The 26,024-nt window shown below is 45.6% G+C and overlaps 2 protein-coding genes and 1 long non-coding RNA gene across 4 annotated transcripts; 1 reads left to right on the forward strand and 2 right to left on the reverse strand.

Annotated features, from left to right (window-relative positions):
- Window positions 1-155: 155 nt before the first annotated feature.
- On the reverse strand, window positions 156-2,433 carry LOC120948138 (UDP-glycosyltransferase UGT5-like). Its single transcript, XM_040364151.2, has 3 exons — window positions 2,252-2,433; window positions 1,416-1,890; window positions 156-1,343 (listed from the first exon to the last, which is right to left on the reverse strand). Exons 1-3 carry the CDS (start codon window positions 2,252-2,254, stop codon window positions 262-264), a joined length of 1,560 nt encoding a protein of 519 aa, XP_040220085.2. The 5' UTR covers window positions 2,255-2,433; the 3' UTR covers window positions 156-261.
- Window positions 2,434-3,176: 743 nt separating this feature from the next.
- On the forward strand, window positions 3,177-6,775 carry LOC125908296 (uncharacterized). The gene is made up of 2 exons (XR_007453372.1): window positions 3,177-5,860; window positions 5,957-6,775. It is a non-coding gene; the product is annotated as an uncharacterized LOC125908296 (long non-coding RNA).
- LOC120948137 (hyccin) lies at window positions 4,699-25,806 on the reverse strand. 2 transcript variants are annotated; one of them, XM_040364150.2, is made up of 8 exons: window positions 25,464-25,806; window positions 19,538-20,040; window positions 19,185-19,445; window positions 18,590-19,112; window positions 18,397-18,513; window positions 12,036-12,707; window positions 8,570-9,058; window positions 4,699-8,471 (listed from the first exon to the last, which is right to left on the reverse strand). In XM_040364150.2, exons 2-8 carry the CDS (start codon window positions 19,685-19,687, stop codon window positions 8,137-8,139), a joined length of 2,547 nt encoding a protein of 848 aa, XP_040220084.2. In that variant the 5' UTR covers window positions 19,688-20,040; window positions 25,464-25,806; the 3' UTR covers window positions 4,699-8,136. The 2 variants fall into 2 exon arrangements, with proteins under 2 accessions (XP_040220084.2, XP_040220082.2); XM_040364148.2 differs by lacking the exon at window positions 12,036-12,707 and having other exon boundaries at window positions 8,570-9,055; window positions 25,464-25,800.
- Between the last annotated feature and the right edge of the window lie 218 nt (window positions 25,807-26,024).

Consider the following 26,024-nt stretch of genomic DNA (forward strand, 5'->3'; position numbering starts at 1 on the left):
GAGAAACTGCATTGCAACAAATATGTAACTTTCTGCAAATTCCCTTTTGTCATTTTTTGTAGAGCACTGTATGCTGTACTGATGACATGAGATTGCATACTTTTAGGCTCATTTCATCTTTCCATTCATAGCCATGGACACAATTACAGTAGCACTCTTTGTTAAAGGCAATTTATTTTTTAAGTAAACTTATTCCCAGATCTGAAATTTAACGATACATCTTCTACACACTCTCTCTCTCTCTTTCTCTTTTCCATTTAATTATTCATTTTTTCGCTTACTTTTACGCTTTCCACCGAGCAATTTCGATACAACCCGGCGTACCAGAAGCACTCCTCCGATCAACCCAATCACCAGCAACCCAACCACATCGAGCAACGCGAAGCTAACCCACGGAAGATCCAACCCGGCCGATCGCAGCTGTGGTGCCCCCTTGTACCGCATCACATACTCTATCCAGTACACGGACTCCTCCAGCGCCGGCACTGGCCGATCGCGGAAGATCTGCGAAACCTTGTCCACGTTCTTCTTGTAGCTCGGATTGTACAGCACCTCCTCCAGCGCCCAGCGGAACGATTCCTCCGTAATGTTGGGAAAGTACAGCTTCACCGCGTACCCGCCCAGCGTGGCCTTGTTCATGTTCAGGTGCTGATCGCAGTAGATCGGTATACCGACCATCGGCACCGCCCGATGCACACCTTCCTGCGTGCCCAACAGCCCACCGTGCGTAATAAACACCTTCACATTGCGATGGCCCAGTATGTCGCTCTGGGGCAACCAGCTGCGCACGAGCACATTCGAGGGCAGGTTGCGAATGCGCTCATCCTCAAACTTCCACACCACCCGTTGCTTCATCGCACCGAACACCTTCAGTATGATGGACAGCTTCTCCGGTGGCATGTCCGCTGAGCGGAGGTTTGTGCCGAGACTGAAATAGATCACCCCATCCGTTGCACCGTCGATGAACGTTTGCAGATCGTCCGGAAGACGTTTGGGCGGTTTGATGTGTAAACCACCGACCTGCACCAAGCCGGGCACTTTGGCACGGGTCGAAGTAAGGGGTGGATAGCTGTTGAGCAGAATGACCGACACTTGACGTTCGAGATCGCTCAGCCGGGGCAGTGGACCGGGCAGAAATGAGAAATGCTTGTCCGCCATCGCTTGCTGCTCGGGAAGATAGTACCAGGAGCGAAGCAGTAGCTCGTACGAACTGACGAAGGAGTTATAAGCCCGTTCATAGAGAGACATGTGGTCGGTGAAGGGTAGAAACTCGTGCGGAACGTGTGACCAGGCGTTCATCAAACCCATCATTGGGCCCATGTACTGTGCGAACCCGAACGTACCTGTGTGTTTGGGGTTTTATGGTAAAGGAACATTAAACATTGTTTCTACACCGTCACACGATCATAGCTCACCTATGGACACGATCGGCACTTTATACTTGTGTGCCAGCATCAGGTACGCTTCCTGATAGAACTGTTCCGCAAGCAGCAGATCGAACTGCGTCTTATCGTTGCGCAGAAACTCCATCACATTGTCCCGAGTGAACGCATACTCAGCCGTTTGAAGGCCCAGCGGATACAGAAAGTCCATCAGCATCTGGTGCACCGAGATGTCGGTAAGATCGTACAGCGAGTCCACCTTAACCGATTTGCCCCAAAAGTCGTAGATCGGGGAGATTACAATCTCGGTAAGGTTTGGGTGTGCACTTTTCCTCGGATAGTTGGTGATGACGGTCACCTCATGGCCCCGATCGAGTAGCTCCTCCAGGATGCTACTGATCATCATCCAGTGGCTACGCCCCGGGAACACATTTACGGAAAGGATCCGTGCACCAAGCGTCGTAGGAAGGGCGGTGGCAGCAACAAGACATACCAGCGGGAGAAGATGCTAATGTTTGCAGAAAAATTGAAGAAAAAAACACGACAAAACCATCAATCATCGCACAAAAAAGCGCATTAATGTACTGGTGGTCTCAAGTTTAATTATTAATGCACTGCGAGAGCACAATTCGCATACAAAACAGCAAAACATAATGCCGAGTCATGCCGTGTTACGATCACAAGTGGCTCTATCAGATGAGGCATGATGACAAGCACAAAAGCCAGCTTGATTTGTTTGATTATGATTGTAGCTTAGAATCACGCGATGTAGTAGCAAGTAAATATACAGTTTTAACACAAAATAACTACTATATTATGAAACAATTTTTCGAATATAATAATGTTAAGCTTTAAACTAACTTTCGTACCATTTTAGGGAGCAATTAGTACCCTCACTTCCAGACGCGGAACGAACCTTTACACACAGACAGATCACAGCAAGTCACACGATCGTCTGCTGATACGATGTGACTCCAGCGAGAACTCAACTACAACTAAGCGTCGCTAGCGCACGCCACACTCTCACCGTCACGGTCAATGTCGAGCTAGAACTTGTTAGCCTTAGACGCACGCCTAGAAGCAGTCTTATCAAGTCAACCGAACTGTGCTGACCGTTCCGCATGTTGAAAGGGCACTTTCCCGGCTCACCTCAAGTGGACGATTAAGAGATGTTGGGAACATCAATGACAATGTCTGACAGATGCGGTAGTCCCCCGATTGAAGCACCAGAACAGAGTCCGCTCATCACAGCAAAGTAGGCTTAGGCTTATTGAAAATTATCGCATCTAATCACCACATCGTCACGCAAGATACGCAGAGAATGCGCAAATACAAGATGGCAACATATTGGATAGAACTAGATGAAACTCTAATTGACATATCGTTTGCGTGTGTGTTCTATTTTTTGGAGCTAAACACACACACACTCCGATACGCTGGAGCACTTTTAGTGTAGGAAATGAATGACAATAATTACCTAATTTTGGCTCAAAGTCTCTATAAAAATAAACCAAAAATAATAATAATTACCTAACCTTTCGCAACGTTCCAGTTGGCCGGACAGGTCGGGACGATTGTGTGGGACGCCCGTAGAACGATTGTATTTATAGAGTTATCTCATAATCGCAGTAGCCCGATTCTAAAATCTGATTACGATGACCACACCACACCGAGTACGGCTGCTTACTGTTTGCGTAATGTGAACGCGTTTGCTGTAAAGGATTATCATTTATGAGAAACAGCGTCATGTAACAATCACAAATCCCCAATACCTACCTGAAACGCTTGCCATGAACAAACTTTCGGATAAGCAGCAGTTGACGATCGTTGTTGTTTTTGGTTGTAACGATATCATATATTTTCCTCTTCTGTACAGAGTAGATTTGTTTTTCGTGTTTTGTTTTCTTCTTCATGCTTCACTTTTCCACATTGCATTCCCAGCCCGCCCGCCCGCCCACTTGTTGCACCTATACCTTTTCCCGGCATTATACGCTTGTTTTTTGTTGCTGTTGTAATCCCCATATTATTCTAAACACGCCACTACTGAATCCCTGCCACTTCCTAATATAGCCATTTGAATTAGTCGTCTACCACCACCGTTGCCCACAGCAACGGCTGCTTTGCTGACGGCCTACCAGACCAACAGCATCAGCCCGATTTCACCACAGTATGCCACGCACGCGATTTTTGCTGCCCCATTTCGCTTGTCTGTGTGTAGGTGCTCGTCCTTCCTCTCCGCTCAAGTCCTCACGTTTCCTCCATATTTCTCTTGGTTTTTTTGTTCATTGATCGCGTATAATATCGTTTTTTGTTGCGTATGGGTTTTTCGAGATAAATTACACTGACAAATTGATTTCTTTAAATATCTTGATGTATATATACGTGTGTTTTGCTTCAGATTTTTGTATATATATATAAGGTTTTCTTTTGTTTTGTTTTGTTTGTTGTATATATGTATATGTATAGTCTCTGTGAACGTTTCATCAACAATCTGACTGGAGAGCGAACGAACATTGTAATCGCCGCACACAGCGGTGGCGTGCGTGCGTTTTTCGAGAGAAAAAAAAACACAAAAAACGCACATGATGATGAAGTAATGCAATTCTATGCTACCTAAAACACCACCAACTTTACAACAGCCCTCATCGACGGCTGGAGGTCTTTGCTTCCTCCACTCTGTTGAATGACTAAACGCTGAATTCGTTTACTACGTAAGTATGTACACCGACAATGAAATCTAAACGCTTTTGACGCTAACGAACGCTTCCTTCTCTGTGTTTTATATACGGAGAGGGTAGATTTTGTCGAATTTTGTTCATTTTTCGACTTCCGATAAATGTGTGTGTGTGTGTTTCTTTTGTATTAATGTTCTCGTTCATATATTGTTTTTTTTTTATTATTACCATTTCGTAGCAGAAACGACAAGGACGCTCAGAGAATGAAGGACATAACAATGGATAACTTGTGTGGTAGCAAACAAATGGTATAGGATTGTTAACAACAGACGAAAGATTAGATCCTTCCTGAACAAGCCGGTGAAAAGAGGTGAAAAAAACGATACAACAACGTGTGCCAAATGATATGTGTCTGCCAATATATGGGCTAATCGCTTCATAAGCTTTCGATTGATCGTGAAACAAATTCCTAACGTGTTAGATAATATCATGCACAACAAACATTCCGTTCTCCATCACAAGTCTATTATACATAGCTCCATTTGCTTCATCGAATGTGTGTGTATGTGGCTTTTGTGTTCATAGTTCTAACTAATTCATGTACGGTTGATTATTTGTTCGAAGTGTTGAAAGTGTTGGTGTTTCCTTTAATGAATGTACACTATTGTAAAGTAAAGTTTAAACAACCCCTTTTGCCCTGCTACACACATAAGCTTTCAATCACAATTTGATGGTAAGAACGATCCTTACCGCAACAATCCAACCTAATCCACAGAAACGAAAATGAAGCATTGCACCAACTTAAGATGAAGCAAAAAAAAACTCTCCTAACTCTAAGCGTTTCGTTACGTTAGTTTACTTTAACTATTGCTTTTTTGTTGACGTTTTTCTTCTTCTTCTCGATCTGCACACAACGATGGGGTAAGTGAGTGTGTGTGATAAGTGTTGGAGGGATGTTGTACCGTCAAGGAGGAAGTAACAACAAACCGAGGCGAAAGCGAGAGAGTGAGAGTGAGAGTGAGAGTGACAGAGAGAGAGAGAGAGAGAGAGAGAGAGAGAGAGAGAGAGAGAGAGAGAGAGAGAGAGAGAGAGAGTAAGATAAATAACAACAATTAATAACAAACCCTAAATCCCAGCATCCTTTGAAATCATTCGCGACGGGTTTCCATGGTAATGAAGAAAATCTTTCCTTACCAACCGTCCAGGAAGCAGGCTAGGCGGACGCATTGTGTGTAGTCGTAGTACACTTCTAGTATTGCTTCAGTATATTTGCGCCATTCGGAACCAAATTCGGCTAAACAAATCTCAAACGACCTCATTTCGCTTTGCCTGATTTGCAAATACGACCTCGTTTCCTTCGTTTGCTCTCGCTCTCTCTCTCCCCCAATAATCTCGAGAGCCTTTTTTCTTGTGTGGATAAATAATAGAACAAGAAATGAACAAGTCGGCTTTCCTCCCTTCCCATTTTGTTTACTTTCATTGAATTAGAAGAGAGGGGGAGGAGAAGAGTGGAAGGTGGTGGATTGAAGAACTCGTTTCGGGAAAAGGAAATAGGTCGCAGAGATTGTAAGCGACTGGGGAGAAAAAAAGGAAATGCCCCCGGAAGTGTGCACACTCCAAAACACAAAACCATCGAAATCCGTCTCTCGCACAACACGCGTACAACACACACACACACAGAAACACATAAGATTGGACACTTTGTTGGCACATTCAATTCGTATGTATGGAAGAAATGTAACATTTCTCTAACGCGGGTTCTCTCGCTCTAACGAAAAACAGCCCCACAAAAAGCAATCGAGGGTAAGTTTCGATGGGAAAAAGTATAATGACTACATTAGGAACGACATTTTCCATTTTTTTCTCTTCGTCCCACTAACAGAACCAATTCATTTGCAGGCTTTCTTCTTGCTTTCCTTATCAAAACGCAAAACTTTACGCCTAATTGCTCGTCTAAACACCAACGGTCGACGAGAGTGTTCATCGGGCTGCCTATTATGGTGCATATCAATCAAATGGCGATGACGGTAATTGGTGACGCCTACACACGGATGATAGAGAAAGAATAAGGGTAACAGAATACAGCAAAAAAAAATTCGTTTCAAAATCACTCTTTCTCCCCCACAGGGTTGTAGTGATGCTGGTTGTAGTGATTTGCGGTTTCTTCCATTCATTGCATTCCCTAGATCCTCCACAGCTGCTGTCGATTGCAGAGTTTGAATGAGCCAAAGCGCACCGTTGGGAATAGATCGAACAGAAAACGCTCAATTAATATGCTCAACACGCCAGTCAGTTCGATTTCGCAAATCTAAATCAATACAGGGTTTTCCAAGGGTTCTCATAGTTATGGGACACTTCTTTGACTCTTTCTTGTGAGAAGTCAACTTCATATGATGGAAATTGGACTCTCTTGGTCTAAGGATACCATTTTTAGTACTCCCACAAAGTGTCCCACAGCTATGAGAACTCCTGGAAAACCCTGTACATCAATACAAGTATACAGACACAAGCCTTAAGCAAACACAAGCCTACAGTCATTTAAAGGTAATTTTCGATTTCCTTTCGCACACCAGCAGCTTCAAAAAGCGTGTGAAAAAAGGACATCTAAAATTGGGGTGGCACAGCGCTGGGGGATATCTCTACGCTACGATTAGCGCCAATAAGAGAGCATAAGCCATAGCTGTTAAAACCGATGCTAATCAAATGATGGTGCTTATACCACTCCCTCTACAATCTGATTCATTTATGCACCCCGAAATTTCCCAATGAATGCTTTAACCCTGTTCCTCACCGTCTGACACGCTGCTCTCGTCGTTATAGGCCGTTTCGAGTATGGAAAGATGGGTTTGGTGTTGTTTTTTCTAACCTGGTGTGTGCGAGTGTTTGGTTTGTTTGCTTAGAAGCGTTTTAGCCTGCCGCAAGGATATACACGCGCGCTTCGGAACGCAGCCGTTTCCCTCATTTTTGGTGAGTGTGTGTGTGGGAGTGCATATTTACCCAACCAGATTCGTGTGGGCGCGTTGGCGATGGTACACAGCAACACGGTGGTAATGGCACTCGGCGAAAATAGATGATTCGCTAATGACGACGAGCCAAGTGAGGTGGAGGGAATGAATGGCAACAACAACAACAAAAACCACGAGACACTTTACATACACCGGTTAGGAGAAACGACATAAAAATGGAATTTATATCGTGATCGTTGTTGTTCTCCCATCTCGCTCCTATAACGCGGCTTTAGATATTCGCCAATTGAAAGGGTGAAAGGGGTATTATGCGGGAAAAGCTTGCGTGGAATGAAAAATCCTTTGGAAGGCCCCATCATTAACAAGAGATGCGTTGATGTTATCAAAATTATCTTAAGACAACTTTAACGACTGTGTGAGGGGAGAGCACTAACAGTGTGGGGCATACGGGGAAATTAAAAGATTAGAAGCGAAACAAAATAACGATTAAATGGAGAGAATGATAATTAAAGCGAATATAAAATACAACAAAAGCTGACTATCACATTAGTAATATTAGACGATAAGAATAAACATATAGTAATTCTGGCTCGAAAAGAAAAACAATGATCTGTACAAACAAAAAAAAAACGACAAAGAAAATACTTCCAAATGTAACACACAAATTATAACACACTATGGACCCTAGTAGCAGTTCCACTATCTTCCACTGCCCGTTCAACCGCACTTATTTGGTATATATAGTAACAAAATCGCACCACAACATATACGTACACTATCTATAATCACCGACGACCCCCCGACGGTGGCTAGCCAGTTTAACATTTTCGCATCTTTCTCTACGGGACCGTGTACGCGGAGGGAAAACAGGACATGAAGGGACATGTGGGAAGGTGTGTGTGAGCGTTAAAGAATGTCCTACTGGCAGGACTGCAATACTGTGTGTGTGTGCGGAGTGCTTCATGACAATTGAAAGGAAATGAGTTAAAGGAATATAGCTTACTTCACATACATTCCACACACTCAACGCATTTCTTCCCTTACCCACTAAACTAAATGGGGAAAACAGACAGGTGTCCTAGCGGTAGGCCCGACAAACGAATGGACGACAATCTAAACTTGACTAACTTGTATACTGCCGTGGTTCTTCATATCCAGCACGGTGGTTTTGATCGTGTTGCCTCCATTGCTGCTGGCACTGCTGTTGTTGATCGTGGTTGAGGCGTGCAGCTGCTGTTGCTGCAGCAACTCACTGCCAGAATCGAACGATTCCCCAATATCGAGTGACTGCTTGCCGCCGATTCCACCGTTGGCCGTGCTCGTTACGATCGTCCCGTCCACACTGTCCCCGTTCGCCGTACCGCACGCCGGACCCGATCCCATCAGGATGCTTCCGTTCGAGAGGACGACAACGGTTGCGGGCTGGCCTCCACCGACACCACCGGACGCTGCAATTAGAAAGCGGAATAATGCACATTGCACACCATCACACAGGGTCAGATTACTCACCCGCCCCCCTTGGGGTGGTTGGCAGCACATAACTTACCACTTAATTTCTCCTTCGAGTTGATCTTCTTCGCCGATGACATTAGCGCCTTCGCTTCCTCGACCAGCGACGTGCCGCCGACGCTGATGCCGGTGGCTGCTGCCGCACCGCTACTATTCACCGGAAGCGTCACACCGCCCCCGGAACCGGTGGAAACGAGCACCACGGGCGTTGTGCCGCTGCCGCCCTCCTTATCCCTATCCTTATCCTTATCCTTCTCCTTGTCTTTGTCCTTCTCCTTGTCCTTATCCTTTTCCGGCTTCAGCTTCTTGAATCCACCCAGCACCTTATGCGTTTTGGAGTCCTTCGGTTTGCCCGGGGTGCCGCTCGCTGTGGACGACCCAGTGCCTGCCCCAGCAATTGTACCCTTCGTGCTGCCGTCCGTCGACGGTAGCCCGCTCTCACAATCTTCGTTGATGCTGGTCAGATGCTGGTGTCCGGGCGCACCGTTCTCCTCCTTCGTTGGCCCCTGTATTGGAATATCGTCTGCAAGCCCGGGAAAAACCGGGGGTCGATCGAAGCAAAGGTCGGGCACGAGAATTATCGTCGGCAGCGTCATCGTCGAGCGCGCAGCGTGTGAATTACAAGGAGTAAAGTAAAACCAGCGTCGGAAAATTAATTAAACTTTATCGTACCCAACCTGCACACGTACGGATCGTGTGAGACCCATCCGTGTAACATGGAAGAGAAAGAGAGAGGGAGAGTCTGGGACAGAAAGGGAGACGAAAGGGAGAAGAAAATGCGAGTTGGAAACATACTTCCATGAAATCCAGTGCGCAAAGGACACTAAACGATTACTTATCGTGCAGTGGAGCGGTACACTGAGATGCCGAGGCGTGGAGAAGAAGTAAATCGTGGGCTCCACGGAAGTGCGGAAGGAGAGGAATTGCTTTATGAAACGGATGATAAACACAACAAGAACCGTACAGAATATCATCATCATCCTGGACGATCATACTGCATAACTTGACGATTTGTTTGCCTTTCATTTTATGTTATTTTTCTTAAGCTATTCTTTATGTTTCAATTAAATACTTCGACAAACTCCGTCCGTCGTTGGCAGCTGTGAGATAGGTCAGAGGGACATTTCATGAGCCATGAGCTTCCAGCCTACAGACCTAGCAGAGAAGAGCTTGTTGTTCGTAGAAGTCCGTTGCGCATTGAATCAAACTCATAAACAGAGCCACACAGTTTTATAGAGTTTGTGCAATGGGGTCGTGTAATCAATCGTTTCGTTTCTGCATGTGTACCCTGTCCCATCGTAATTGACCATCTTGTTGCATTTTATTTTAAGGGGAGGAGTTTGAAAGCATTATACAAATAAAATTGAATATCCCTATTTAATATTTGTAGTATTGAAAAACATTATAATAAATAGCAAAGAGTGTAAAACAGGTAATATCTAGTGTATTAACAAAGGCATTGATACAAGCGGCACATTGCCTACTTGCAGGGGCAACACACGCTATGGGGACAACAGTTCATCAGAGGAGTAGGCTGAGAGAGATGGGATTTTTTAAACAAAAAGTAACGGTATGTAACTAGTTACACTCCCATAACTGATCGTTACTGAACTACTTTACTGAAATAAAAGAAAATAAATAGTTACTTAAATCAACGTGTAACTAGTTACAGAAATAACCGGTTGTAGAAACGAATGAACTAAAAAAAAAAGGTAAACCCAGATGATTAATCGCATCTCCCTCTAGTGTACACATAATATAGCCACGTGCACAAAAAGCTCCCCCAGGGTAAATCGTGTGGTGCAAAAAGTTGGGCACGTTATTTGTTAAAAATATACCTCAAAACGACACCCACCCACCCATTCCCAGCGGTTACGTGTTGTGGCACAAATTGTGAAATAAGTACAAAAGAATGTAAAAACAATATTTCACAAAACGAAACAATACAGCAGCAGTGGCAACGACATAAATGTGATTTAAAAATACAAATGTTTTACCATAAACACACACACACTTACACACGCACACAAACGCAAGTCACGTTGGACAAAGGGGAGAAAAAAAGAGGACAACAAAATAAGATTTATCGAGAAATAAAATCGTTTGATGTTCTGAACCAGAAATAACAACAAAACACAAAAAAAAAAACACATGAGAAGATATTTATAACGCATCCAAAAATCACACGACTGCAAAAAGTCGCGACTTTCTCGTCCCTCTTTGCTCTTTGGCAGTGCTTTTGGCGGTACCAAATATTGACAATATAAACCGTGTTTTGCCAAAACCGAATAATCCTCAGTATTGGCGCGATTCGCGCCATGAGGGTGGGGGAGAGTATGGTGTGCGCAACAGGCGCAATGTGGTATGTAAAATAGGGATACCGCACACGTGACGTGATACATGTGTGCTGGAAGCGATCTGAGGAGAGGCAGTGTGGCAATAGCGGCACATGTCGGTGGATAAAATCAACACGAGAGAAATAATCTTAAGCAGAATTTGATGTTCCACAAGCGACAAAATCGAACAGATGAGGAATATAGCAATATTCAAATCATAAAAGGCTGATGATGATGGTTGCGTGAACAAGTGCCACACGCACACACTCACACATTTTGGTGCACTTTAACTAAGCTCTGTGCTTTATGCATAACCTTTTCGACTCTTTTCCGAGACTGTGGGAACACGCGTTTATACGGTGCAGTAGAGGTAAGTGCATGTCTGATGTCCTTCCATCACTTTGTTACAACAGTAGGCGGACGTCCGGGTGCAACAGCAGTTCGCAGTGATAAGTACAATACATAAGCAATTGATTTTGGCACACATACGAAGTAGAGGTGTAGTTTAAACGCTTTCCCGCGTGTGTGAATAAAATAAGCATTGCAAACTACACGAACCGATTGTCGCAAGACGCCCTTTCAAATAGATATGATCCAATTGGATCAATTAAAAACAATAAGGAAGATAACACGGCAACTGCACTGTGTGAAGCAGAAAAGAAAAGAGAAAAAGTGACAAAAACCAAACACTCAATTGGCAAAAGAGCAGAAAAGAGGCACGCGCTCACACACACACACACATACGGAGCAGTGGTTTGCAGCAGAAGCAGAAGATTTTTGGAAGAAGGTAGAAGTAGTCGTCATTGGCTTGCCTGTTTCCAGCTGTTTCGTTACAGGAGAGATGATGTCGTTCTAGCTCTGGCTGATCGGCGGCACTTTGTGGCAAACGGCGTTGTTTCTGTGGCATCGGTGGCATTCTGTGGGATTGGCGGTTGCTATGGCTGTTGTCTTAAAGCGTTAAGTTCGATTATTAGCTAACTACGATTGCAGGTAATAGTAGGCAAGGCTAGCTGCCAGCTCCAGTAGCGCGTACGTCGCGTTCATAGCAGTGGTTCAATTGAGGTTGTGGCCCCTCATCATAAGCTCTCTCTCTGTATCTGTAATGTTCACGTTTCGGCGCTGGCGAGATTCGGTGTCGGTGGTCCCCGTGTCCTTAGTACAGCCCAGGAATGGTGGACGGTTGTATGAGATGGATCGTTGCCGGCCGCCCATTCACTATCAACGCTGCCAACTCGTCCGAATCCGAGTCCTGCAGGCTGCTCTCGAACTCCTCGTACAACCGGGCACCGGCACTGGCCCGTGCCTCCGATCGATTTACCGGTGATTGGTTCTTGCTCGACAGGAACTTCTTGCGTCTCAGCGATGCCGGCGAGACGCTGGCGTTCGAATTCACGTCCTCCACCTTGCCCGTTCCCAGCAGCAGCTTGTGCTTGGGTGAATCGGCCGGACTTGAGTGACGTGTGGAGCCTCCGGACCGTTTCGGTGAATCTGCCTCCTCCTCGATGCTGGTCTGCTTCGTACCACCGGCACCGGTTCCATTAGCATTCGCTGCCGCACCGGTCGGAGCGTTCGTTTTCCAGCCCCAGTTTTTCCATTTTCGTGATGATTCCTTCTTTTTCGGTTCGGTCCGTGGACTGTTTGTGTCAGGATCGACGGTACCATCCGGTCCAATATTAACTGCAATTTGCGTGCCTGTACCACCACCACCAGCAGCGCCACCAACTGCCGTTCCAGCGCCTCCTGCGTCGTTTCCTACGTCGGCGTCAATCATCGCCAGCTTGCTCATCATTTCCTGTTGCGTGGACTGCAGCGCATTCACAAACTCCACCTCCAGATCGTCTGTAGACCATCGTGTCACCAGCAGCAGCCACAGCAAAAACCCCGCGTGATGAGCGCCAATTGGAAATTCGTACCACAAATTGCGATTTTCGATACACAAGGTTCGATCGGGAGAGAGAGAGATAGAGAGTTTTTGGGTTTCGTTCACGAGTTCGAACAGAGAGAAGAGATTAAGAAGGAAAATTAGAGGAAAAGAAGAAAAGAAAATATGATATCTCGGTTACATTCAACCAGTATCAGTCGCGGTTTCTGCGAGGCAGCCGAAAATAGTCCCAACAACGCAGAACCGCTCAGCTCAAAAGCAAACCTGAGGATGGGCGAATCTGGGTAGTGCATTGGTTAATACTTTGCGTCAGAACGCAAGAGTGAAGTTAAGTACAAGATAGAGCAAGAAAGGGAGAGAGAGTGTGCGAAAAGGATAAGGAAAACCGTAGCCAAGTTTTATTCAAAATACATACAGCGAAAGTCGTCAGTCAAAAGCAACAGGTTTAAGGGAAAAATTCCTTCATTTTAAAACAGGTTAGACAGAAAGCTTGTTAAAAGCTTGAAAAACTAACTTCAAAATAACGGGGTTTTATTGGAAATAATGTAGAAATTATTAACAAAAGCAAGCGATAAAGATAATAAGATAATGCCTTTGAAGACGAGAAGGATTATCAGACGTCCTGGAGGATTTATTAGTTTTACAAAGGTTATCATTCCTTTTTTAGAGTTTAATCGATCTGTCTTCTGGATCGTTTTACATGCAATTTCATTCTTGTAACGAGGCAAGGAAGAAGAAGTTGTGGAAGCTTTCTCTATTAAAACATTCGCTGCCAACATTCGCAAGCTGTTGTATGCGAGGATGATGATGTTTGAGGCATAATGTTCGCAATGAGGGGGGTGTAGTTCAAAGTAAGACAAACAAAACATAATTTAAAATGAACTCAATGAAACTGTACATAACATAACCATGAGACACAAACTAACTACCCAAAACAATCGTTTGCTCGTCTCTCTGAGCTGTCATGCACAGTTCCTCTGTGACGAATAAAGTCACCCGCAAAGGCATCCCACTTCCTTCCAGCCAGCCAGTTCTATTTGCAGGGATACTTGCGTAACACATCCGCTGCCGCAAGTAGGATGGTCAGCTACACGGTCATACATTTTTCACAAACTAACGCCTTCGTGCCAGAGCTCAACTATTAGAAAAATCCTCTCTGACCGCCTGGACACGGGGGGGAACCTCGTTCAGAAAGGAAGAATACAGTCCCATGGACTCAACTAAAACCACAATCCGAACGTTTGTCGATTACTCAACAACGGTTACACTTTCTCTTGCGCAGCATGTGTTGTGGATTTCCTCCCCTCAACCTACTGTCGATAACGAGCCAAGTATGTTGAAATATTGTACCGTTTTACGTTTGTACACCTCTGTTAATGATCACTGGGCAAAATGCTCTCCACCCACAACCCTCCGACTGCGTCTTTTTTCTTTGCGTAATCATTCACCACGCTTCAAAACAAGCGCAAAGGACGTAGAGGCTGGATCACGTTTGCCAGCATGCCATGACATGACATGTGAGCCAGATAATGCTCCATTTTATCTTTTCCTCTAACGAAAGAGAGAGAGCGAGAGAGAATGATGTGATGATGCTATCCATTTATGTTTAACTCGTCTCGGTTACGGATTTTAATTGTCCATAGTATTTTCCTCGTGCTATATTTTAAACAATCAACCGGTGGACAAGGCACCAAGCACTTCCAGAATGTATAGGCACGGCAGTTTGGTAGGCGTAGTTATGCACGTTATGCAAAGCGGTTAATAAATGCATAAGCTTGTTCTGAGAGCACCACGAGACAGGATAAAAATACTACCACTGCGGCATTAAATAAAACAGATTGTTTTTGCTTTTCAATAATCTTTTCAGAACGAAACTCGGACCAACCCACGGGAAAATCTATTGGCCAATTTGTTGATGCCCGTGTGATGCACATTTGCAAGGATTTGCACGGAACATTGCATAACGTAAGGCGTTTTACTGTGCTTAGTTATCCAATTAGAAAGTATGCAATTTGTATAACAAATTTCCATGTGCAAGGAGTTCCTGTGCTTTTGATTGTGTGCCTTCTTTAAACTTCTGTCCCTCTACTTTAAGAACCATGTGCAAGGAGTTCCTGTGCTTTTGATTGTGTTATGGTGTGTTGTTAATTATTAAATATCACTCTTTCCAGCTTTATTGGCCCGCTTTTTCCAGTATTAATAAGGAAATATGTCACCGAATTCATCACCAGACCCGACTCCATTGCCCGGAGGATCGACAATGGAGCACGCAGGCTCACAACAAAAAGGACCAATCTAACAATAGAAACCGGTGTAACTCACCCAAAAACCGTCTAGCCAAAGCTAATTTTTGGAAACGTCGGAACGATCCTTTAAAGCCGATTTACAATGGGCAAACAAACAGGGCTGAGCTGACTTTCTGCCATGTCTGACAAGCTAATTAATATGGAAGGAATGGTTCTTCCGGGTGGCCTTTCACCCGTTTCGTGCTATTGTTACTGCTCCGAAATACATACAACTACATTGAAACAGAACTCAAGTTACATGGTCCAAACGGCTCAGCTCAAATTTCAACACAAAGCCTTGTCCTCAAACCTGAAAGTCTTGGTAATTAATGATTGGTGGTGTGGTGTGGAACTGTTGAAGTCAACTGTATGTCAACCGTAAAGGAAACATTTTACACACAGACAAGGCGTAGTTCGCCGTAGATAGTTTCTATATACACTGAAACACATCGTCAGGAAGGACAACAGTGATGGTGGTCCTTAGCATGCACAGCACAGCCCAAAAGCAGCTCTAATTCACATCAAGAAACACATCAGGATATGATAGATACAGTGGGAATTAATGGTTCCAGCAGGAATATAATGTGATTTCACAACACACACACACACATAGAACAGACAGTTTGAGGGACAGAAACATCGAAGGGAGATTTAAAACTTTCTTTGAAAATGATAAGGGCCCCGGTCGTTTGGTAGGGAGGAATTTCAAAGCACACCGAAACACCGGTGACATGAAAACAACATTCAGTTATTAGCCGCAAAACTTACTTTCCACTTTTTTTCGTGGCACTCTCTATCAGCACCTATCGCAGCGCCGCGTCCTGTTGCAGCAGCTCAGACGAGGTTCAGTTAGCCTTCGAAGCTTCGCTTTGCCAATGAAGGAAGCCCCAACAGCAACCGGAGCATGATGAGTTCGTTTCTAAATCCCTACAGTTCCTAACCGTGTGGATGTGGTCCGAACTGTCCGAGTGTGTGAGTGTGGAGAAAGTTAACAGAACATTTTACTGGAAATTTATTTCACACTTGACCAAAGAAAGTTATCTGCTTTCAAAAGAGGATCCGAAGGAAACTTAACGATCGAGACGATCGCTAAGGAACGAATCCAACCATCGAACTGTTCGTAATTTGGTTCGCATTTTCGAACGTTCATTTGGCAGGACCGATTGGCAGGAGTCATTCACTAGCTGGAGAAGGATGCTTTCCACCAACAAACGCGCTTGCTCCAGTTCGTACACCTTTATCGTTGCGTGGGGCACAAAATTCTCTTCTAACAATGGAACGAAAATGAGAGAGAAAGAAACATGCCGGCATTGAATGAAATCACAAAACGTGGGATACGTTCAAATGGCAATAACGAAACCACAAAATAAGATACATTACATTGCGTGGCGCTATCACATCCGAAAGAGCACGCCGGTTTTACTTTACCAGAAGGCAGCAAAAATGGCAAAGCATCAAACAAACAAACAAACCCAACCGATTTGCGAACAAAGTACACCCACCCACAAAGCTGTATCATCCCAGACGCTCCCACACACCATTCGTTTAAGGTCGCGTTGTCTCAAACAACTGATGTTATGTGTTTCTAACATTTTAGCCAATAATTACCACCCCGAGCCACGGCACGAGCCACGGGGCGAGCATGGTGATGGTTTATCTGTTACCCCGGGCGTGCTGTGCAAGAAGAAACTGGTTCAATTCTTCAGCTTTTTTGTTTTGTTCGTTCGTTCGATACTCCTTATCGTTTCCCATTCCGCTTCCGTTTCTCAGAAACGCATCAACGTGGCACAATGATAATGTGGGACGACGATGAGATGCCTCATCGCGTACGAATGCGGGCGCTAGCGGTAGAAAAAGGGAACCAGCCGCATGTCGATTGCGATACCGAATCTCGGTCCCAGCGCAACAAATCTTGTGCGTGCTTGGTAGAAAAAGGGAAAGATAATCATCCATCCACCGCCCAGCATGCCGAACGGAAAGGGAGCCGGCGGCAACGAGGATCGGGTGTGATTCGCCTGTTTTCTGCCCACACACTTGCTCGCTCAAACGGAGTGATTGAGAGACGATCCAGGCGAGCGACCGCGAGGCACGAGCGCAAAGCAAATTAGCTACATCGTTCTAGAAGCCAACACCACCTACACATGCGGGGTGGGTGGGTGTATGACGGACCCTTTCTCTTCTGGGGGATCTCCGTCGTTAACCGGTTGCTTCATGCCGAACCAAAAGCGCACAGTTGACAGTCGGCATCACATGCGGTCGGTCTGATTACGTTGATTTGAGACATCGACACTGATCCTTTGATGGACATAGAGAGAGGGAGAGAAACATTAAGCTAATTGTCGACTTTTCTTCTGTCAAGCTCATTCCCCACTGATTGGCCCATCATCCCGAGGGAAAAAGGAAACTCGAAACTTTTTAGCGATACGCTTGTGTCTGGTGGCCACACATAAAAGACACACGCAAATTCATTTATTGTAAATCAATTTGCCTATCAATATTAGATTGTGGATAGCTTTCCGATTTTAGAAACAACATGTCGTCACACCACCGGAAAGGACCATGATGTTACACCATCTGTTACGAGGAACATTAAAAACCGGCAACCAAGCGATAACCATGGGGAATGGAAATTAATAACCATTTGAATATAGGAGAACACAGTTTCTGCCAATTCTGTAAACTAATGTTAATTTCATTAAACAACAACTAATTCCGTTCCACCGTTCCAAAACGAACCGAAAGGAAAGCGAATTAAGGTAAGGGACACGTATGCTTTGTTTACTTTACCGATGAAATGCATGAGAGGAGCAAGGCTAGAGGGTACGGTAATGTAGGAATGGAACGAAATTTCATTTAAAAAAATCAACAGAAAAGGAAAACAGCAAACAATTTTGCAAAGAACAACACATTGAACAACGAAAAAGCGGTAAAAGCGAACGGGGTAAAACGGGGCCGTTCCCTTGCCAAAGCGAACGTGAAAGGAAACGGCACTGAACGTAGGCTGCGCGCTGCTGCACGGTAGTTAGAGGTATGTGGACAAGACAGAAAGGAATATGAATTAAGGCCACATCTTCGGCGGCGTTTTAGGTGAGAGACTAATGGATGTAGAGTGACGATTCGAAATGGGCTGGCTCCCACAATTTCCTCCCAACATCCCTTTTCCCTTTGAAAAGTTCATCATCAATTGTACCCCAAATCGTCACTCGTACAAACGCGCCGGCTCCACCATGGGGCCGCTACCGCAACGGGCGGAAACGCGGGTATGATGAAGAGCCACATAGGATGAAGTTTGACGGATGGGATATCTGATTGGCGTAAAAGCGGTGATCACCAGAAGGGACGGGGACACCGAACCACCTACCTGGTAGCTTCTTCGTCCGGAAGGAAGCGTTCGTAATCATCGATTTCGAGACCGTCACCGTGGTCGTGGCAGGCGTCAGTGCAACACTAATACCCATCGGACCGTCACTGGGTTGACCTGGTGCGAGAGGGACAAAAGGAGCGATACCAGGTTACAAATACAATTTCCACACATTAATCACGTTTGAACCTACCGGAAGGATTCGCATGCAACGAGTTGCGTATCGCATTCGTCACCAGTATCACCTCGGGAAGCATTTCGTAGCACGCGCGACTGTGCAGATCCGTCACCGCCTCGATCGCGGCCGACGCAAACTCGTTAAACATGGCGAAGTAGTTGGCATGCGCCAGCTCCACCAGGAACTGCGAGTTCACGGCGATCCGGGGCGGTGGCCGGACGACGTGCGACGGCGCTGCCATCGCCATCGGCTGCTGGGGTGAGATCGGATCATTGCCGTACGACGAGCGGTGCATGTGGCCGCCCGGTAGCTTCGGAAAGCCTTGGTTCACCAGCAGCGAGGTCGTTTTGCACAGATGGTAGAGGGCCGGTTTGTGGATCTGATTGAGCTGCTGGTTGTACGTAAACAGCAGGGCCGTCATCACCTTGAGCCGGTTCTGCGCGTTGATCGATTCAATTGAGGGTAGCGGACCCCAGTTGATGTCCTTATTGCTGTTCTCTTCCCACCGCCGTAAATCACTTGGCTGTAGACTTTTCTCCTGTAAGAAGAGCGAGACGATATTAGGTAAGTTGGTAACTAGATAGGTGCTACTACAAGTTCTCATTCTTACCTCATGATAGACGGATGTCTGCGCGAGGACAGGCATTCGAAAAGACACCACCTTTGGACTGCCGTCATCCGAGCTGACCTCAATGTTGTAAATGCAGATCAGTAGCGTTTCGATCGATCGACAGCCCTTCTTGTCGCCCAGTGCTACCGAGTTTAAATACAGATAGATCAGCATCGGCACAAACTGCAACGTGAAGCGGCGCAGTTCGGCCTCATTGGAGCGATAGAAATTGCACAGCTGATTGCAGATGGGATGAATAAGCTGGAAATTCCGAACGAAACGAAACACACCTCATTAGCTTCATACCGATCTTCATCATATGTACAGTGGCGCAGCAACCCTTCCCTACTTACGTCCTTATACTTCGTCCGCTCGTTCAGGATGGTGTAGAGTGCCTTCGAGATTTCGAAGTCATTCTCGTGCTGGGCGGCGAACGTTCGCAGTTCCGATTCCTGCAGCGAGCTGTAGTCGGAGATCCAATCGGCTATGATCGCTTCTGCCATCGCCCGTTTCTTCTAGCGTCGCTTTCGCCGCACACTATAAGGAACACGTCTCGATTCCTGCGGGCCACCTGCACAGAGGACAGCTCTGCAAAGCTCTGTTTGCTCTACCGAATAGATCCGGCGCTGACGGCTCACGTGCTACGTTCTCGTATTGCGGCACATCCGGAGGCAATCCGTGCGTCAAACGGGATCGACGCCAGCGTCACTCGTGCAAAACGCTGCTTTCAGCAAACAATAAGATCCCGTTTTATTCTATCACAGCTTTTTTTTTCAACACTACTGCTTATATTGTTGCGTCTTAGATGATCTCGAACAGTTCACTGCGGCAAATCATAGCTTGAATAGTATTTACACTGCAAGGGAAATTGGCAAATGATATGGTATGAGTGCAAGAAGCTCTAAGCGACATATATCGTCCTCTTATTCAACGAAACAACTGTTAAAAAATCTTCTAGGACGTCTGCCGGAGCAACTAACTTGTTTGTGCAAATATATGGCAAATCAATTCGCTCGAACAACAGACCAACTGGATTGTTTAATCGTCTCTCTTTACCACGAATTACTCTAAACTGTAGCCAATTTCAAGCAAATCACTTTCTCGCTGCTGCTACTATTCGCCCGAAAGGAAAGACGAGGTAGTAAAGCTATTAACCCGTGCATTCCGTCCAACCATCCAGACCAACAACACTTCCAACAACACATCTGTTCCGGACGATGTTTACCATTTGCCTTCCAGCATCAATCGGCACGTTTTACGATAAGAGTTTTCTTGCGGGACTTTGTACAACCTGCAATCGTCTCTATAAACTTGCAAACGTGCTGTACGATACACGAGAGTGGCTCAATCCTTCCCTGGCTATTAGCGTTTTTTTTATTGTGCTTTTCACTGCTCCTTTTCCTTCGTGAAAACAAGGATGTAGAGCAGCAGATAGCACTGGACTGTGGGCGAATCCTTCACGCGAAACTTCCCGCTCGGGTCAAGCCAAGCAGTGAGTCCCTATTAAGCTGGCTGGCCCATCTGGAAAGGATGGTGAAAATTTATGAGCTACCCAACGCAAGAAGAACTACCCAGTCCCGGTGCATGGACGAGAGCATGGATACAGTATTTTATCAGAAATCGATTTCAATCCACTTATCGAGCTCAATCTTTCAGTCCGTAAAGATGGGCTTTTACGCGAATGGACAGACACCCATTATGGAGGACTCCCTCTTCGGCAGAAGCAACAGTGGTCGGGCTGCCTCTTTCCAAGACTTTCCTTCCTTTAATGGACAGACAGCCACCGCCGAGTTGCTTTTCTTCCCAGCCAAGCAACATTTTTATGGATGATGTTGCATGCGAGCGTGCCTGGGGGCTGCGTTTTCCCAGTGGATAGGGAGGTAGACCAAAGTTCTGGAAAGTGACGAAGTGACGAACACGGTCGAGTAGAGTACATCCGAGCAGTTGATTGACGAAAACTGATTCGGAGTGTCATAATCAATCGTTGCGAAATGAGATTTGGCCATGCGTGGAGGGTTGTTTCAGGGACCTTTCTTCATCTTATCACCAAGTATTGATCATGCTGGGAAATAGATACACATCATTAATAGTTGTTTGTCTTAATTCCTCATAAATTCATGTTTGCAACCATACAGTAATTAATACAGCACACTAAATTATACCCACCCCAATTTACATACCGTCTGGGGTCGGTCGCTTAATATTCCATCCTCTAACTCATGCAACTGATTATGATGATGGAAAATAGCAAAACTCAGCTCTTTTGCAATAAAACTTTGCTTCAACAACAGCTCAGCTCAATTTCAAACCGATTGAACCCAACCAAAACTAACCCTCGGGACATCGTTAGACAACCATCCTCCACCAGGGTTGGGAGAAACGTTAACCGGAGCAAAGTTTATCCTCAGCCGAACATTTATCTTTCGCTACCAGCTCGTGCCCAAAACCGGAGACGAAACAAAACACCCAATTATTACTTTCCCACGAGTGCCGCCACCAACCCCACGGCAACCACACACAGACGTTGGTGGCGGTCCAATTGCACCGTGACCAAGAACCCGCAACATTGTTCTAACGTACTCCAGCACCGTGGCTGCTTGGATTAGACACGGAGAAAGGAACTGGAAAACAAACAAGCAACAAAGCACACTGTGAAAACAGGGAAACAACACCCGCTGTATTGCACTTAACACAGAACTTTCTTTTCCTGACATTGTTACTACAGGCGAGGACGACGACGACGACGATGGGGGAAAACTTTGCACGCCCAACATGCTGCTTTGTGTAAGCGTAGTGCTTAAAACCAACAAAAACACACTGCCAGTAGTCACACCAACTTTTGAGATTTGGTTAAAGCACAAACGTCAGTACGACCAGTAAAACATCTAGTAGCCCACACAGCCTTTGCGAAGCTTTCCGATCATCGTTTGGCCAACTTCAATAATGACATTTACGTCACACTTTTCCTACTAGCAATCAATCGCGCGGTCTCGCGACAGCAGGCAAATGCATAAGTTTGCCAATGTGCTCGTTCGCCCATCCACCATAATTAACCATCAGCAGCAGTGGCAGCAACTACACAGCACACAGGCGTCATCATTAAGCGACGGTTGTCTTTACGCGAACCTTTACGTAACGCATTAAGCGCGCGACGATAGTGGCAGTTAGACGATAAAGTCAATCTGGGATGGAGTTGATGGGGGTTACAACAACCACAAAAAACCGGGTCAACTGAAGTATCGAATATGGCTACAATACGAGAGTACTGGAGGCCTGTTGTCGTCTACCATCAACCATATCAACCGGGGTAGGATAAAAGATAGGGGCACATCACCCCCACATGCATTAGCGATGAGTACGATGACAAGAGAGCATGCCAACAGGTGTAGTACTTGCTGCTGATGGTGGTGGTGGTAGCTGTAGCGTGCATCGTGCCCTACTGCAATAGATGCTATTCAACACAACAACAAAAAACCTCTCCATGTAAAGTGGTCACCACACAAAAGTTCCACGGCAGTGGGGTTATTAAGGTAAGCGACAAAAAATGTCTTTTAACCCTGGCATACATATTTCCCTACAGGTTTCGGACATCACTAACAGCTTTCGTTGCTTCGGAAAGAGTTCCATTAAAAACTAAAATGAGCGTAAAATCCCGGAAGAGCTCCAGGCAATTACGCCAGCCCTGTACGACCATTTGACCACCCGTTTGTACCTGTACCTGCACCCACCCGCTCTTGCAGTCCCATCAGTGTCGAGATGTCAACGGGGTGCCACAACACTCGGTCGACTTTTGATACTTAATTATACCGCGTTGATCCAATTAAACCATCACTGCCTTTCCCCTTTCCGGGTTGAGAGCGTTGATTATTGTCAGCGGAATGTGCAAACCACCCAAAAGGTTCCGTATTCTTTTTACTATTTTATATCCATCAGTTCCAATTTCGTGTCGAACGTACCAAGGGGCAGGTGCGTTGGATTGGGGATAAGTATTTTACAAGAACCATACTATAGGGTGGATGCATGACAAGAAGCATCAGGGACTAGAGGAAGTTTCAACCAGGCTCAACTGTGTCCGTCTGTTTGAAATGGTGCCAAAAATAGCAGACCGATCCAATTGATTTTGAAATATCCGTTTGTTTGTTTTTTCCTGCCAGGGGAATTTATATTGATGCGAATTGGAAAATCTATTATACCTTCACAGAACAAATTCCAACTAGGTATCTGTTTTTGATTCAAATAGTAATTACGAACACATCATTACAAAACGGTTCTTCGAACACATGTTTTGCCACAAAATGACTGTGGCAATGACTGTTATTAGCCCCGTAAACACACGATAACGATGAACAATTACATACCCTAAGCTATGGAATGTCTTATCAACCGAACCGCCCGAGCATTTGTGCGACTCATTGTTCAACTGAATGTGAACGCTCCATAACACCCGAAAAATACGCTAAATTTGAAATAAAAATACCTTTTCTTCTTTTCTGTCTGTATTCGTCACTAAGAAAAAGAAGAATATATAATGCAAAGCAGTTGGAATTTGTCTCTCTATCAAAAGGGTCTCCATAAATTCCTTTCCGTTCGGCTAAGTTTGCCCAGAACGTGGTGAAACAGATAAGCAATCAAACAAACGAACCAACCGTTCAAAAGATAAGCATTCAAACCAAACCACATCACACCATGTACCTTAACCTTTGCTTAAGCACGGTATTCAATTTGAAAGCAGCTAATCTGTCGATTTAACATTGGATTCGCCAGAAAAGCCCAATTGCCCCAAATACAAGGTTTTTCGTTACGCCTGTTCATCAGAAATGAATCTGCTTTCCTTAAAACAATTACCAAGCTCTTCAGGGAAACATGTTCACAACGAGACTAATAGTAAAATTCTTCAAATCAATTTAATATCAAGCTAATTAATCGGAAGCTTTTTCCCACTATCGAAAGAAAAACTCACACGGTGGAGGGAGAAGGAAACTAAACAACTCCCACGGGTGGAATTTAGTTGTTACTTAATCGAATCGATATGCAAAATTGGATACAATTTCTTCCATCGTCTCTCCACGTGCCCCTCGCAAGGAAATGGACAGGTTCCGTCCACCCACCAGCAAAAAGCTGGGGAAAAGGAACGCTCCAGGAAGCAAAAGGTGACCTTTACCGCATGGGAGTGTCCATAGGACGCCTAGAGACTTAGGCGGGACGACGCGAATGCGATAATAACTGGCCCCAAATGTACTCCCCAGTGCCACCCCGGTTTTGCATTCGTGCATCGATTGATTGGGGTCAAGGTTCTCTCGGTGTTCAGCACCACGGGTCGGTCGGTGGGAGGTGGCTGCTGTTCTACCCACGCATTTCAAGGCCACTTAGAGGCGTGGGCGGCATTAATGGAGAATAAATCAGCTGGGTCGTCTTCATCTTGACGGAGGCTCTCTTTATCAGCCAAGTACTTGCCATCTCCTTATCAGCCTGCTTGTCGTGCTGCAAATGAGAACGTTAACGAGTCTGTTAAGCTTTGCTGCACACACATACACAGTTTATCTTTCGTACAAGAAAGGTGGCCTACGTTTCTCCTACCACTGCCTGCCAATTACGGGGAAAACATGGGTTTTCGCGTACACTTGGGAAAATGCTTTAAAAAATGTGGCTCTTGTCGGGGGTTTGCTTTTCACCAACACACACAATCCACGGGCTCAATTCTTCACACATCAAAGTAAACTTTGCGCTGACGATGACGAACGCGGACTGTTGATGATATCATTCGATTTCCCTGCCTCCCTCGAGCTCTCTGTCACGCGAAACAACACGCCAACACGATCTCGTCGTTCCCGTCGTCGCCTCAAAAACGGTTCGTTCACTTCACAACAATCAGCAGACGACGGGTTCCCGGGTTGGCCGGGTTGGGGTGGAAAACTTCACCCTCAACTCGCCAGGGAAGTTGTGAACGTGATTTTGACGTAACACTTCGGGTGCTGATTCGCTCGCTTCAAGGATGTGGCCACCAACATCACACTGCCTTCTTCGACCGTCGAAAGGATACACCTTGCCCTCGCACATGCACGCCGTGTCACAATCACACACATTAACTAGGGCGGACACCTTCACAACACACAGCCCGCTTATCATCAGTACACGGTGATGCATCGGAACTTGAGCCATCACACACGGCGCTTTCCACACTGCTGTTGGGCACACAATCGACCGCTCGGTCCACGTTGCGCCACGCCACATTCACAAACGCACCCCACCTCCTCCCACTACACAGACACACCGAATTACCTTCCAAAAACGCCTTCTCCTTCCGTGGTCAAGCAAGAGGCATCGCCAGATCACAAGACAGCGCGACCGACGGTACCGACCGAGTTGGGCTTTTTCCACTTCCCGACACACAGTATACACACATACGGCGCGCACCGTTGCGTGTGGAACCCGTACAACACTTCGACACTGGCACGGGTGAAACTTGGCCGGGAACACGTCCGCCCTGCTACGATAAAAACCACACACCGCGCAACGAGAAGGGGATTATTAGCGAAAAATCGAACCACTTGCTTGTTTCCTTGCTTTCCCCGTCAATTCTTGGTGCATTTTTCTTGGCCCCGCACACTGTGCGGCGCAATGTTTGCTGGCCGCTGGGCATGAAACGTGACAGTTGTGAGCAGAAATCCTCGAAAGGGCTAACATTTGTAAATTTGGGACCGGATCGTTTTGCTTAAAATTATCTTATTAAATTGCATTTAATTTTGATCGATTAGCGACTTATTTTCACTCGGAAATGTTTTTTTTTTTCGTTCCTGAAAATTTCCCGCACCAAAAATAATTTGCCTTTTGAAACGTTTG

The sequence above is a fragment of the Anopheles coluzzii genome, chromosome 2, assembly GCF_943734685.1.
Source record: "Anopheles coluzzii chromosome 2, AcolN3, whole genome shotgun sequence".
Lineage (NCBI taxonomy): Eukaryota > Metazoa > Arthropoda > Insecta > Diptera > Culicidae > Anopheles > Anopheles coluzzii.

Coding starts and splice junctions, on each gene's coding strand:
- LOC120948138 (XM_040364151.2), bottom strand. Junction 1,344..1,415: donor AGTGCCGATCGTGTCCATAG/GTGAGCTATGAT, acceptor CCAAACACACAG/GTACGTTCGGGTTCGCACAG.
- LOC120948137 (XM_040364150.2), bottom strand. CDS start 19,687: ATGGCAGAAGCGATCATAGCCGATTGGATCTCCGACTACAGCTCGCTG. Junction 9,059..12,035: donor CATACAACCGTCCACCATTC/CTGGGCTGTACT, acceptor TTCCCGGGCTTG/CAGACGATATTCCAATACAG. Junction 8,472..8,569: donor CTCGAAGGAGAAATTAAGTG/GTAAGTTATGTG, acceptor TTCTAATTGCAG/CGTCCGGTGGTGTCGGTGGA.